Source organism: Struthio camelus, chromosome 2 (assembly GCF_040807025.1).
Source record: "Struthio camelus isolate bStrCam1 chromosome 2, bStrCam1.hap1, whole genome shotgun sequence".
NCBI classification, from domain to species: domain Eukaryota; kingdom Metazoa; phylum Chordata; class Aves; order Struthioniformes; family Struthionidae; genus Struthio; species Struthio camelus.
In genome coordinates, this window is record NC_090943.1 from 146,882,460 (window position 1) to 146,899,040 (window position 16,581).

At 36.6% G+C, this 16,581-nt stretch overlaps 1 protein-coding gene across 4 annotated transcripts in view; it reads right to left on the minus strand.

The window, feature by feature from the left end:
* Positions 1–16,581, minus strand: part of VPS13B (vacuolar protein sorting 13 homolog B) — a 484,859-nt gene that overhangs the window by 263,150 nt on the left and 205,128 nt on the right. For all 4 annotated transcript variants that reach the window (XM_068932943.1, XM_068932945.1, XM_068932942.1 and 1 more), the window contains exon 20: positions 2,413–2,522. In XM_068932943.1, the coding sequence (XP_068789044.1) occupies positions 2,413–2,522 (110 nt within the window). The remainder of the gene's footprint in view (positions 1–2,412; positions 2,523–16,581) is intronic.

The window sequence follows — 16,581 nt, forward strand, 5'->3', positions numbered from 1 at the left end:
GATAAAACTATGCCATCCCAATCACATTAAATAAAAGTGAGTGCTTCAGTAAAGATACAAAGTAAATGTTGTAGTACTGCCAAACTGGCATTATAAACATAAGAATCCCAGAGTAACAGTCAAAAGGCAAACAAATCCGAGTACGTTCAGGTATGACAAGGCAGGTCGGGACACAAAGACAACTTCAGCTCTGCCCTGTAGTGACCCTGTATGCAATCAGAAGTTTACATAGTTGTAGTTGTGGTCCCAGATAAATTAGTAACTCAATTTAATTTACTGCTCTCATAACATTATTACTTGATAGAATGGATATATGGAACCAAACATACCCAAAGATTTTCTGACTACACATGTTCTCAAGTAAAACTTGCAATTTTGACTTACTCAAAAAGAGATGGAAAAAAATCTGCATTAAGTATATCTTTAAATTTAAAGGTCTTAACATTTAAGATCTTTGAATCATCCAATTAGGCTTTAAAATAATTTATTTTCTTTCATGTTGCAATTATGAGACTGACACAGTAGAGGAAGGAAAAAGCTTTATCAAATCAGTAACACATTTACAACAATACACATTTACTGCCTGACAGTAGGATTTTTTGTAGTTGTTTCACTAAATGTTAAAAAATTATGAAGGAAGCACAGACCATTTTTCTTCTTGTACGCACCAGTCTATGGTAATAAACTAAACCTTTTCCAATAAAGGACATAATTTTCAGTAGAATCCTTAGCCTTTAAGGATTTTTGTATTATTCTATAATAATTACCCTGCTATATAAATAAAAACATCTTTTGTTAAGGATATTTTAATAAAAGTATAGTTTTCTTTTCAAACAAAATTGCATCTTCACTACTACCACAGAGACTGTCATTTTTATTATTTTATGCAATCTATAACTGCAGCCATGTTAATGGCAAAAATAGTGTAATGTCTGCAGTTAGGTTTCTAAATTTACATTTAAAAACCATTTCAAATGACCATGCAACTCTAAATGCCAATAACATTAAAAATGTGAAACAGTAATTTTATTTAGAAACCAGTCTCTAAGATTTTTAGAAGGCTGCATAATGCAGGGAAACAAATTACAATATAACTATTTAATGAAAATTTGGATAAAAAATTTGCTGCTGACAATCAGAACTGCGGACACAGACATTTCCTAGGATAGTCACAAGGCTTTTCTAATTACACTGTTAAAAAAGGAGTAATCAAAAGAGAAAACACTGAGAAACAGCTGATTAAATACATAAAAGTCATGGCAAGATGTTCATATGAAGAAGATTCGAAATGTCCAGGCTCAATTTTACAAAAGATACATAACAGTATTGTAAAAGTAAAGAAATATCATCTTCGTAAGAAAAGAGGTATGTCAGGAAATATCTCCCTGCTCCAATTATGATGCAGCAATGAAGAAAAATTCAATACTTTAAAAAATAGTTCAAAGTTACTACAATGATAAAATAGCAATTTACACTTCAAATCTTTTAAGATGATGTCAGTACAGAATGAGCTTGACGAGACTGAAATGAATGTTTGACAATTAAATATATAATCAGCTAGTTCACATGTAAGAAACAAAAATGTCTACTGATCACATTAATCCTTCCACTTCATGGGCCCAGTATGAAACTTCCCAGATGTGCATAATATTCACTGATTACGAGGCCAGTATCTAATTTTTTTTTACATTGGCCACTGCCTCAGACAGAGCATCAGGTTATACACGCCACTGTCTGATCCATTACGATAAATTTAAGGTTTAGAAAATTCTACCCATTTGCCAAACAACAGATAAAATGTGTTTAAAATTCTTTCCAGGTAGGGAGTATGGGGCATAAAAATTAAGGTCAAGCATACTTTAAAGAAAACCCTGTGCCACACAGGCCCATAGCCTTAATTTCCTGCATCTTTTCCAAGCACTTTGTACACAAATATGTATTTTGACGTTATATATAACATTGGTTCCAACATTCACTTACATCAAGTTACGAACTGCATGGTTTATCTCCTATTAAAACTTCATTTTTGATAATGGCAGTAATTTTATAACAAATTATATAATTTCTTGATAGACAGTCCTGAAAGGACTAAAACCTAGCTTAGTATTCGGAATCACGAAGCTTAGGGACATACAGGACTAGGTAGCTAAAACTTGATGCAACATACTGATCCTAAATAGTGACTGTTCTCTACGCGCTTTTTGCTAAACATTGTGAAATGAAAAATTTTAATGTGCAAAATGTGACATGTTAAATCAAAATAAAAATCGGACTCAGCTCAACACTATGCGTTGCAAACCACAATCAACAGAGGTGACAGAAAACAAAAGTGTGGAATAACAATGTATCAGTGGCATATACCTACGAGAAAGTTTTCTCCCCTGCCAGTCCTTCCCCTCCAGGAATACGCACCTGCTGAATGTGTCTACTAGCTCGCTTCTGAGGTTGGTACATAAGCCAAGTATACAGGACCGGATCAACATTAATGGCTAATCCTTGTACACTGGACAAAAATACTGCACCTATATACCATAAAAAGAAAAGAAAATGTAAATCACCTTATAGAATATCTCCATATATATTCATTTTTGCTGCATACACAACTTTTTTTTTCTAGTGTAAGAAGGGCTGGGTTTTTTTTTGGTATTGCACTTACACATTTATTTATTTATTTATATAAAATTCCTAGCAAGAGTAATAATTTCCACATAAACTTCAACAACTTCATGAAAGTGAGAAACTTGCCAGCACTGCCAATGTTATTGAAACAAAAAAAGAAGAGAACGCATAAAATTTAATTTTGCTTGTTACAATTTTTTGGCAAGAAATAGAGTTGTTTTCACAAAACGTGAGCGTATAACCAAACACACACACAACACCTTTCCCTAGATGGCCAGCCAACAATAACATTATGAAAGACTTGAGTCAAATGACCCTTGACAGAGAGAAAAGAATACAATACTTGGCCCTCCTACCCCCCCTTAGACCAGTATTCTGCCCAGAGCTGCTCAGGACAAACCGCTTTGCAGGTGAATGTGAACATGGCTCTTTAGTAGACTAGTTAGGTAAAACAGGGTAAATATTTGAATTCTGCTAAGGTTGGGAGCCCCAGTGCTGTGAGCTCTTAACATTTTAAGTAAATTTCATAATATATCTTTCTTTCTTCAGGTCTCTTATTTTTGAATACTAAGATTATAAGATAAGGCTATTACTTCTTCATTTGTTAAAAGTAAACTTAGTTTCCATATGCTTATGGAGAAAAACCTGTACAGAAAACACAGCTGTCAGCTTCTTGCCAGCTTCGTAAGAACTATGACAAGCCAAGAGGAGAACAACTGTTCTTACAATGTAGGAGTATTCACATACTTAAAGTCAAGCACACTAAAACCCAACTTTCACGGCACTATTTCCTTTAAATTTGCATTAAAATCTGAACATAAACTAATGTAGTGAGACTTTTGTTTTGATAGTATGGATAAGGTATATATTCTTAGATACTTCAGTATTTTTATTACAGTAGGAACTTAATTACAGAGCTGTACAATTGAAAAACAAAAGGATGAATACAATATATAAAGATATGAATTATACTATATGAATATATAAAGATACAATATAAAGATATGAATTATACTGCAAAAGTGATGGAAGTAGCAGCAGGCAGTTGTCTTTTCCTGTAAGGCTTGTAATTTTACAATGAAACAAATTCAAAAGAAATTCTGCTTGCTGGAAGGTCCCCCACAAAGTTCTAGATAATTACAGTAGTTTTATAATTCAAAGAATCAAGAGTTAGTTCCCAAAGCAACATACACTATGATATTTACTCTGTAGTATGCAATATAAATGGGCAGTAATCTGAATTTAATAATGAATTTTAATAAATTCATAGAGCTTGTCACACAATTCAACACTTCTCAAAAAACTGCGAAGACCTGCCTCAAAACATATAACACAGCACAAAAAAAAGGCAAGTTATGAGTTTATTGTATATCACAAAATGAGAAAACCAGTTGAATTTCAAATGGCAGAAGCACCAAATGGAGCAAAGCACCAAGCGAGCAAAGCCTCAAGGGCACGATGGGAGAATGGCAGGCGAGGAGTACACACAGATAAATCACCAGCCCCGCTCAGGCGTCGAGCTGGAACACACACTGCGAGGAACCCCTGCACAGAGAGCAGTCCTTGTGATCTGACGGTTTTAAATGTCAGTAATAAACCTTCAAAATAAATCTGCAATTTAAGGCAAAGCCGATGTCGAGCATAAAGTAAAAGGGTAACGCGCCTCAGTGTCGGAAAGCGTTGAATATGCCTTGCGGCAGATCTGGAGGAGACCAGAGAATGGAAGCAGAAGGTAACAGAAGACTGATAAGGCATATGTTATAATCATTAGCTTTTATAAAATAGTTGGCTACCAAATAAGGGAATCTTGCATCTTTAAGAGATACTGCCTGTTGTCAGCAATGCTTAATGAAAGGTTTAATGTAGCTGCGATATGACAAACGGGAGTCAGGGAGACCTCCCAGAGAGCGAGGAATAAAGTCAGCCTACAGGCACAATCAACCACCCAAACTACCATATTTACAACAGACTCCTGAAAAGAAAAAAAATTAGTGTTACTGTAGCACATGCAGCTAGTTACTCAATTTAGTTTCTTGCTTACTGCAAAAAAATTAGCTAACATTTAGACGCTCAAAATACTTAAGTCATGTTTTGAACTGAAACTGAACTTTTTAAACTTCATTGCAGTCACGACCAGGACCCTGTAAAACTCTCAAGTAACTAGAAGGGAGAGCAAAGTTTTTCCAGTTGTCTTGTGCCTATAATAAGTCGAGTGTGCAAAAAAACCCCACCAACTGTACAAGCAGTCAGATAAGTAATTACGCTATGTGCTTTTCAGTTTTGCTGCGAGGTAATTTTGGCCTCCTACCAAGCAATTCCTGTCACACGGAATTACTGAAATTTATTTGCTACCCAGCCACGATATTCACAGAACAATACAGTCACCTATATAAAGTTTTCTGTGCAACTTCACTCTTACAAATAAATAATCAAATAATGACAAGAAGATAGTCTCAGTTTTGTGCCCCTCTCCTTGAAAACTTAAGTTTTCATGCCAAGCAACAAGAATCCTCTCAGTTTTCAAGGAAGTTCTCACCGGTGTGAGGACCACGCTGCAAGCTGGCAGCAGGCTCTTTCCATGTTTAAGGGGGAAAAAAATTAATTGCCATTTTGTCTCTGTCAAGACACAACACTCAAGTTTCCTGGATTTCATTAAGACTGTGGTGAACTTTCCTTTCTCCCCTCCCTCTTTTCTCCTCTTAATTAAATTTACATTTCAGAAAAAAACCAGACCCTAGCTCCACACCATACTAGGTTTCATTTTCACATCCCATTTCTCGCCAGTTATCTGCTACGTCTTCCTAGCCAGCGACTGAGAAATACGGATGGGACCCAACCCTGCGCAATCTTTCAGCGTGAGAGGACTCCCTCCAAGCCATGGCAGCCTTGGCCAGAGGCGGCTGGGGCAGGCGGCTCCTCTCCTGGCCAGCCCCAGGGAAGGAGGTGGCAGCGGCACGGAGGGCTGGCGGTTTGGCGGGGTTTTGCTGGGGTGAGGGGTTTTCGGAGGAGTGCTGTGGCCAACGGCGGCCGCGACAACGGCGCTTGCCCCCTCCGAGGTGCTGCTGCCTCCTCTGAGAGAGGTGAGGAGGAGAGGGGCCAGTAGCTGCAGTTCAAGCCCTGACCTCTCCTCCAAAAGGGAAATTGAAGCATGCAAGAAGTGGCACTAAAGGAGAGCGTGGTACACTTTCTGTAAGGAGGGTGAGGTGGAAGAGGACACCCGGGGGGATGCGGACATGAAGGGAGGAGAGTGAACGGGGCAGAGTAGAGCGGCGGTGCCAAGGGAGGCTCGGCGTGACGAGGGACAGTGCTGAACAACTGCTCTGGGAAGAAAAGGGAGGTGCCAACGTTTGGAGAAAATAGCTTGTTTTTGGAGGTGTAAGAACCAACCATTCACAAAAGAGTAAACTTTGGACTAATGAAACGCTCCCACCGTTTCAGTGAAAAACATCTAGCAAGGGTTGACAGTGACAGTTCAATCATAACTTCAGTTAACTCCACATTTAACAAAACAACATAATATATATCACGATGCACTAGATGTTAACAAGTGGTCTTGATACTTATGAGCAGAAAAACAAATGTTCTCTCTGCGACAAAAAACCATCCAAACGTGTTCAGATAGCTAGGTCCAGCAAAAACTTTCAGTACAACATTTTAGATATTCTCCTATAAGATGAACTGAAAAATCCTTACATAAAACTCCAGTAACACCTCTGAGTTACAGTTAACGTACAGTTTCTGTTGGGGAGGGATCACAAATACGAATAAACAGAATGATCTCCAATAAAAATTAATTCTGACAAGTTTTGCTTTTTTTTAGTAACTAAGTAACTAAAGAAAACATTACACCAACTGGCTGTATAAACTGCACCCCAGCACTGACCTCATGACTCCTAGCTGTAGCAGACCGTGTGAATGATAAGCAGGTGCTGATACAGGTCAAGTTAGCACCATGAATCTAGAATCCAATAATTTTAAAGGATAGGAGAAAGAAGAAACAATCTTTTTACTTATTAACATACAGTTTTCAAGGACAGTTCAACTAAGGCAAACTGTAAAAATACAGTTCTATGTATTACATACAAACGAAGAGCTCTTTTGTACAAAAGCGTACAGGTAATTAGTTCTTTCTGCTAGTTTGACTCAGAGCAGAAGCACTGTAAATCACTAAATGTGGAAATATCTAACTCTGTTTAATTTTAGCCTGGGAGACAACTAAGGGAAAAAGAGTGCTCTGTGCTAGTCTGCTTGCTGCCAAAACGGCTTGCTTATCCGCATTCCTAGCAGGCTTCCCCAATTAGCTGTCCCAGGGCACCACCACCATTTCCAGCTACGTCCTAAGCTGAAGAATGAGAGCTGAAGTAGGGGTTAGAGACTGAAGTTACACAGTATAAAAATTAAACAAGCAAACTTTTTGTCAGCTTTTAGTATCTATGACAAGCCAATGTGATTGTCTTGCAAAATAACTTATCTAAGGGAGAAAGCGTCCTGTATTTCATCTTGAACTGCTGAGCCAGACAAGGAAAGCAGACACATCAATCCACATCAGAGTGATTGTGAAAAGTTATTTTTACATTATACCAGCTACAGAAAGTTAATAAATTTTGTCTAACTACTGAAATATATGCCTGCATGTCTCCCTATTCAAGGTTGACTTGAATGATTACAGATGGCCTTTTTATGTAAACATCATCACAATTTTATCTCAGAGAAAAATCTCCAAGTCTACTGTACTTTCATGCAGTTTCACATTCATAAAGTGCTTAAAAACCTCAGATCAATCAGGTTAGTTGCCTAGACCTATATTAAAATATTTCATTAAAATAGAAGTAGTGGGCTAACGTTCCCCCATCAACTAAAGCATTTTGGTCTGTAATATCAAACACAGTTCCTTCACAGAACAGTTATACTCTGCTCAAACATACACCCACCATAATATTTTAATACTATTTCTTTTTTTAAATAAGAGCTTTTGATCTTAGAAAACATATAATGAGAACATACTTAACACTGCTATCATGACCTTGTAACTCTCCTACTGAGGTTTATGGTTGAAAAACACAAAGTGCTTCAACAAAGGAGGTCGGCATCATTATTTTTATTTTAAAAATAGAGAAAGTGAGCCAGAGAGGTGAAGCGAATTAATCACACCGCAAGTCAGCAGGAGACCTGGGGAGAGAATTCAGATATCAAGGTAGCTGTAACTAAGTATCTACTGTAACTAGTACCAAAAGTAAATGTAGGGTTTTGACCTATATTAAAATTGAGAATAAATCACATTGGTCTGATTTCCACTGCATGTTCTGATAAGCCATTTTAAGGGTTTAAAAAAACCAAAAAACCAACTCTATATATCTGCCCAAGTATGCACAAATTCTGAAAGAGATGGAACTATAGTCAAACATGCAAAACACAAAACCATTCAACACACTGGTTAACACAAAGGGCTCTAAGTCATGGATCACTTCTCTACAGTATGAGGAGCCACATCTCCGTAAATCAATCTTAAGTGAGGAATATCAAGTCAAGGAGTGGGAACAACGCTCAGTCAGACCAGGGCCAGAAATGACAGGAATATGACAGAAAATCCCTTCTTTCATTCGATCTCAGGAGCCTTATACTACTTTTAGATTATATTCTACTCTACCAAAAAAAAAAAAAAAAAAAAAGAACACATTTAATTAAAAAATAGGGTATGTTATTGATCAAACTTAATTTGGGCATCATGATCCAGTACGGTGTTCAATACCGCTTTTGCAAAGCAACATTATACCTCAGATACCTGGTGCGTGCCGAAGGATTCGGCAAGCATATGGACAAATAGGATTTAGTTGATGTAGTCTACTTAAATTTCCTAGAGCTATTCAATAAGGTGTTTCATCAAAGGCTTTTTAAAAAAACATTAAACCTATAAGGGACAAGAAGGGAAGTTAAATGGATAAATAATTTAAGACTGAATAACTCATTTAAGAGACAGGAAACAGTGTAAGAAGACACTGTTAATTTTCACTATGGAAGAAGGTGGAGCCTTGCAGGGATTTACACTGCTCAAGACATTCAAGGAGATCAATGCAGTGATCAAATCTACTGATGATAATAAGCTATCCAGAGTAACAAATAACAGCACTGACTGAAGAACTGCTGAAGTATCTGACCTGAAAGACTAACTGATAAAAACGGCAAATGAAATTCAATATAGATGAACATACTTTTTCTATTTGTATCACTAGCATATTAACTTGACATACAAGATGATGACTGAGCTACCTGCTATGACTCAGAAAACAGGACTTCTGATATTAAAACAGTTGTGGAAAAGTGTTAGCTTAATGTTCAGTAGTAATTAGGGAAGGACTAGACAAAAGAGAGAACATCATCTATATCACTGTATAAATCCATTGTGGGAACAGATATTGAGAGCACTGCAAATAGCTCTGGTTAGTCAAAAGGCATACACTAGCTCAGTTTTAAGCATTCAAATTTGGAAACTTCTGTTTCACAATACCATTCATTTAATATTTATGCTCCCTAACTCACACCACACTCCATGCCAAAAGCATTATACATCCTCCAGATCCCAGAGCAGAGAGTACAGAAATAAAAATGCATACAACACATGTATCTTGAACTTCACTTACTGTTTAAGTAATTTTCTTTTCCTCTTTTTTTTTTTTTTTTTAAACGATTGCCTATTTACTATAGACAACTCCAAAGCAGGACTCAAACCACCTGAATGTGAACCTCAGAGCTGTGGGTACACTGCAACCACAGAACCTCTTTTCCAAATGCAACAGTACTGCAGGTTTTTGTGATGGCATAATTCTTGCTAAGCAGGTCTACATAGGCAGAAGCAATACAAGAAGCTGCACTTTACATTCTATTTACATAGACATTCTTTGATGAAGACACTGAATTCTCCAGAGAGGTAACAAATGGGTTCTAAACACTGTAGCTGCAGCTGCCTTAACAATCCAGCAGCACAGTTTGATTAAAACCAAACAAACACATAAACAAACAAAACCAAAAAAAACCACAAAACAAACAAAACCAAAAACAATCCCCCCTCCAAATACTGCAAAATAACCTGCTGCACAGTTTGAGCTTCAGTTGAAGAGACCAAAACCACGCAGAAGCGAGCCATTCAAAAAAACATATGACAAAGACCTCTTTCGAGTGAGGGAAGTAGTGCTTTGATGGGATGATTGCTGAGTAAAATCCTGGAGTTGCCTATGGAAGAGCTTTGCCCAGAAAACTCTACATGTAACAGGGTATCCTCAGCTATTGTTGGTGAAATGATGGTTACCAGAAAGATTGCTTTCCTGGAAAGGCATTTTTATCGAATGAACTGACAGCAGAAGTCCCAAAGTCACCTAAAATAGGTTGGGATTGGAAAATACAGAATCATTCCTAAACTTGTGGAGCACCTGTAAAATCAGAGATATGGCGGGAAGACAACAGAAAATAAGCCCAAATTTATCTTCCTCTCTAAAGCTCAGACTTCCTCTTCACATCAAAAGAGAGAAATCAACATTGAGTAATTCTCAGTCAAGAAAACCTGCCAGGAAGGAAAAGTTAATAATTCTTTATTAACATCTCCGGGTTCAGCAGGGTTCAGAGCTCATAGGAGACAGAAGATCATTGCTGCACTCTTCGATTCCATCCACCTCCCAGCAGAGAAGAGAGGGCTTCATACCACCCTCTTTCTTGATACAGAAGATAATGGTATCAGTTGTGATCCAAAACTATGATCCCTAACTAAGCTATTGGGAATGCCTGATAAGTTCTCTGAACTTTTCTGAAATGAAAAGCAGCAGAACAAAGTTTTATCATCTTCAGAGTGCACAAACCCTGAGTTCTATGATCTGTATGACAGCTAAGTGTGTGCCACAACACACACACACACACGGGTATCAAGACTGCGCCCTCCCTTTCTTTATGATTGGACTTAGCAGGTGTTCCCAAATCTTTTCTTCTATTGTGATACAGCCTTATGGGAAGATTGTTCATTTTAGCCATATCATACAGTTCACAATGACTCAAAATATCTCCTTCTGAGTGATTTCCAATAAATTCTTCACCTGTTGCTTTTATAATAAGGTAACTAGCAAAGATAGATGCTGATGAAAGACTGTATTATTTTGAACAAAATTATTATTTTTTCAATCTTTTAAAAATAAAAACAGCAAATGTTCTAAAAATTGCCCAGAAGTTTCTTAATGTAGTTTAGCTTCTGTATTTATGAACACCTCACTATCATCTGCCAAAGTGCTATTCTGCAATTTCTTTCCGCAGCATTCCTCTGAGAATTGCAACAGGGCCCTTCCCCTATGGCAACAGCACAGCAAGGGAACTAATTTCATTCCTTCTTCCGCAGGGGAACGTTTGTAGCATTGTGACCATGGATACCAACTGGTCTTGCACTTTAGGTTATGAAGCTGAAATCTTTATACCAGTAGATGTTTCATCTACCCTCTCTTAAAAGTAATTTGAGTAATATACAGCTGTGACTTATGTTTCCTCTTTTTTAAAAAAGTTATAGCTCCTTAGAGGCAACACCAAACACACAGTAGATTTCACATACTTTCTTAGGTGCTCAGTAAGAAAGAACACACCCACGCACACAGAGCCATAGAGGTTAAGCAATAAGAAAATTATTTCTGGAAGGCAAACAAATTTTACAGCAGAGACTTCACGTAAGGTTATGCTTTTCTGTAGCAGAAATGTAGGTAGAAGAAGAATGGAAAACCGTATATATGTTCTAAATAGAAAATCCTAATTAGTTCATATACTCCTTTTTATTATTTAAGACACCCTCATGCTCTTCATCAGTAATTCAAGCAAACAATAAATAACATATTGCCAAACAATGAGCCATCTTCTATGCTTCGATTACTATTCTGAAACTCAGTTTATACATGCAAGTGAAATTACAGTGTAGGTAAACTTAATGATAATATCACATTAACTTAAAGGTAACTCCAATTTTGAATGAAAAGTCATGAGTTCGTTATTTAAGGATAATTTGATTTTAAGCTTTGCAGTACCATTTTGATAGACTTATACCTGTCATACAAAACCAAACAGTTAGCCTTCCTCAACTAATCAAACGTATATGTAAGAAAAGGAGGAGGGGAACAGGAGGGGAGAGTAGCAAAGGTGAGCCCTCCTCTCATCTGCACTTATAAAGAAATGGTTGCAGCAAGCCACAAAACGGTCACGGGCTGTGTAACAGATATCTTAAATGTGGAAATGACCCTGTTCACACCTACAGAAGGTGAAGCAGCTTCAGAAAGTACCGTGAACGTGCTGCCCTTTCAAGAGGTTCTAAAACAAAGAATTACAATAATTACAGTTTATCATGGAGGAATTCCAAGACTTACCGTGTACTGCGATCTGAAGAATTCCCACACAACACCGACACCAAGGAAAACTGTCCTGTTCTTGTAAATAACACAACTGCCTAATATTCCAATTGCATTTGCATTGCAGGAAACGATTACGTTACACTCACCACTGCAGTCATTTCAGAAACATGAATCAAGGGAACAAAAGTACACCAGTGTGTGCACTAGTGTATTGACTAGGCCAATTTAAATTGATATACTTTGCTCTCTGGGCAGAAGAGTGCTCTAAAGAGATTTGACGCAAATTAGGACTGAACATACGAGCATACTGATTGCACAGTGCAATCTGAGTTCCTTGCCTGCAGTTTCTCTTGTTTTTTCTCTAACTTTCCTCTGGGATGCTAATAAATTCATTAAAATAAATAGCTTTCCTTTATATAGTCTTCTTGTAAATAAACACGAAACCTATACACAAACAATTACTCTATTAATTGTAGACTCAATCATCTTTATATATTGCTCCTTTACCGGTCAATGGTCTCCCCTTCAGGAATAGCTTCGTATTTACTGGTTACAAAGAATAACTGATATGACATCTCCTGTAATTTTTCCATAACTTCCTAAGTTTGTAATTATGATACTAAAAATAAACAGTACTACAGATTCTGCAGAGAATGGTGATGGTACACTATGAATGTTATGATTAAATTAAAGAAGAATTTTAGATGAGTAAGGGAAAGCCTAGGAGGGAAAGCCTCCTCTTTTAAGGAGGTGAAGTAATTCGTGTGAAAAATGTCAGGAAATAAAAGGATGCAACACAAAGCACCAACAAGAGTAGCACTGGAGGAGACTGTTGATCATTCTAACTTTTATTACCAAGGGCAATTTTCAAAGTACTTTTAAAAATTGAAATAATCATATTAATTATGGAGATCAAGGTTCCCAGATAAATTTAACAACAATTTGGAATTTTTGAAATAACTTTTCTCCATAATGTAATGAATGTTATAGATGAATAATGAAAATATGACTTTATGGGACATATAGAAGGCATAAAATTGAAGAATTAAATTAAAGCTAATGTTTAAATCTTTATGGCACGGTAGATTATAAATTTCATACAGTATTATAAAATAATAGTGACAGATACTCGGATCGCCAAAGTAGTTTACCCAAGTTGCTTTATTCTTCTACCTCAAATACAGAGAGGCGATCCAAAAGGCTAACTTGTTAGCCTTTCACATCAGAAATTTGTGATTCACACAAACCTACAAACAGAGCCAAAATTGGCACAATTCATTTCAACCCGCAGTGAACAGGGAGAGGGGATTTTTATGGTTGCTAGTTGTTTCAAAATTACTGCATCATTCTGTTGATTAATAATTAAGTTAGAAATCTTCCCCTCAATACTTATACATTTGAAAACTTAACCTACAAATAAGGTCAGCTGTTAAGATAAATGATTCTAAAGATTCAAATGAGCTAGGCATGATGCATCCAAAACCTGCAATTTTACTGAAACACGCCACAAAGTAATCCCATTTTCTGCTAGACTGAAACATGCACTGTCTGTAAAGATTTACAGTCACTATCTTCTCACTTATTGGGATCTAATCAGGATCTTACCGGGGGTAGACTTGATACATCTCATAATTAATACAGTATCGATATGTCTTAATTACAGGAAATATTGTGTATTAGATTAACTATGCTTTACATTAAAACATTAATCATACTATTATGTAAATACTTCTGTTTTCAAATCATTTTTTGACCTTTTCCATCATTGATACACAGCAATTCAAACAAAAACTTTTAAACAAGGTAAAACTTAATTGAGTATTTCCATTTGGTTTAATAAATCCAAAACACTGTTTAGTTCAGCCAGTGTTTTAAATCACTTGCTAGTTAAACTGATTGTAGGAAAGTTATTTTCTGTTTTGGGCTTGACTGGTTGGCTATTATTTATGATAAAAAAACAACACAAAAACTTCCCCAATACAAGCATTGGAAAATCATAGGTAAGTTAATTAATAAAACTCCATCCCTTACCTAGTACTGCAGAAAGCTGCTGTCATACATTTAGGTCATAGTGAGAGTTTTAAAATACATTGCCTTGAAAAAACTGACTTTTAAGTGAAACCAGCTTTCAAACTTTTACAATGTCTTCTGAGAGAAATGTTACAAATAAACAGAAACATGTAACCTTTCGTATTATTTTGGCAGTAAGCTGAACAGTGCAGCTTTATAATTTTAAAAACCTCACTGAAGAATTTTAGCAAAAGAAGTGTTAAATACACTGTGTAAAACATCTGCATGAGCATTATAAGAAAACTGAGTTTATTTACAAAGCAAATATTCCTGCAGATGGTTAACAACACATCATGATGCCTGCAAAATACTAATTTCCTGAACAGACCTCTCGGAGATGTGCTCCATAAGAGCGCTATGTGCTCTTGCATCTTATTTTGCAGATCAACAAAAACGGTACCTGCTACAAGCTTCTTCGATCCAGTTTTGCCGCATGCGTTAGTGCATGCTTCAGACTATTCACGTTACTTTTTCTTTTAAAAGAAACTTCCAGTCACCTAAAAACACTAAGAAAATCACCAGAGAAAGTTATAAGCAATCAAACATTAAAAGGAATATTTAATCATAACCATGTCTTAGATACTCTGTGGAATTTTAAATTTTCTGCCTGGAAATGCACCGTGTGCAGAATTATGGGCAACACGATTTAATCACAGCACTTACTGCACAGGCTGTTAACTAACTCAGATGTCTGAAAGCTTCCAGTCCTAAAATCAAGAGGTGAAGATAATAACAGGCATCATATATACATAATTTTTGTATCCGCAAGAGGAAAACAGCTAGAGGATTTTACTTGATCTTCATCTTCTTGGTATTAAAGAAAGTAATTCTGACTAGCTGCTTCTTCCTCAGCTCATTAACCAAATTTTTATTTGGTGGAGTCAGGCTTTATTATGATTATAATACTAAGTGTAGAAACCAGATTTCTGGAATAAAATGCAGATGTTTATGAAGCTTCATGACTGTTTATAGCTTTATGCTTTGTGATACTAAATGGATACTTGTCGTCTTCTTTTTCTTTACTGGTGAGGACATTCGAAAACTCTTTAAAAAGAGTAACTGATGCATCAGCATTTTAAAGCACACTCCATCTCGGATCACAGACCGAGTCATTTTAAAGCGTCAATAAATTGCAGTTTAAGAGAAAACTGATGGATACATACTCCTAGCAAAGGGAGCGCTACCGTACGTGCCGTGTTTCAGTTACTTTGCCTACCACATCATTAATCTTCTGTGGAACAAGTTTCCTCTGCTGTGTTACTATTGTTTTCTCTTGTTATATAAGTTTATACCAAGTTCAAAGATTATCAAAAATCACATAATTTTTCTGTAACTATTAATTGATGCTCAGATATGTCCTTGCAGAGTCACAAGCTAGATGCTAAACACCGTCCAGGAAGAACATGACAGGCTAGTTCATAATCGCCTGTTTTACTTTGCTGCTTTCAGTCCGAGCACAAGAACAGTTAACACAACTGCCTCAGAAGTTTTCAAATTCAGATTCTTATTTTACAGATATGCATAAAAGAGACTCTTCGTCTTTACTTAAAATACAGAAACTTTTCCAGAAAATTATTACAAAAATAGCAACATACACCAAATAAGCAAACACCTTCTTGTATCTGGTAGTTGTGAGACCATGTTTACATTAGTTTGCATTTGCGAGACTTCAAACAACCTGACAGCATCCTAAATTACAAAGAACATAATATTCCTCTTTAAATGCAACCGCCCCTTGTACTCTCGCACATTCTTTGTAGCCCAGATGATTCTATGCTGAACTCTGCATTAAACCGATCGTATCCCTATCACATCATTGCTTCACATATGATACTTCCGTTTACAACTTTTTCCTAAGACCACATAAGTCGGAACATCTTCCAGCATAATGGCAAATTTTCACCATCCATATTAAGAATTTCCAGGGCATTTACAAAGGGTTTTTATTTTGGAATACATACTTGAATTGTCTGTCACCGCATTCAGCTACCGGAGAGCAGGGTAACAGATTTAAATCAAACTTCCTCCTCTCAGTTAAGAACGCTCTTGTCATGACGAAGAGCGTACTCCTAACACGTGTGTTCCAAACGCTCAGACCTATAAGCACAGCTTATGCTCCAAGAACAACATTCCTTCGTCATTTGGAGCCCAAACTTCCATACCCTATCTCAGAAACTTCAGGCTCATCAGAAAGATGCAGAAGTTAGCTGACAATAATGAGTAAAAAATGAATTTCACTATGCACATACAGGGCTGAAAAAGAAAAAAAAGTTTGTATCCCAATTAAATAAACTAATATTATGGACATTTTTCTGAATCTCAGAATTACCAATAATTCTTGATGCAGGATTATCATAATTTCTGTAATAAGGGACAGCAGTACCTCAGCAAGCTAAGACTACTGGTAGGACTTTTCCATTTATCTGAACACTATATTAGTTTAACATTGTCTTAGAAGGAAAATCCCACATCATGGACAAATCCGCTGCCCACAGAATGGAAATCCTAGTAATTTCTCTATCTGAAA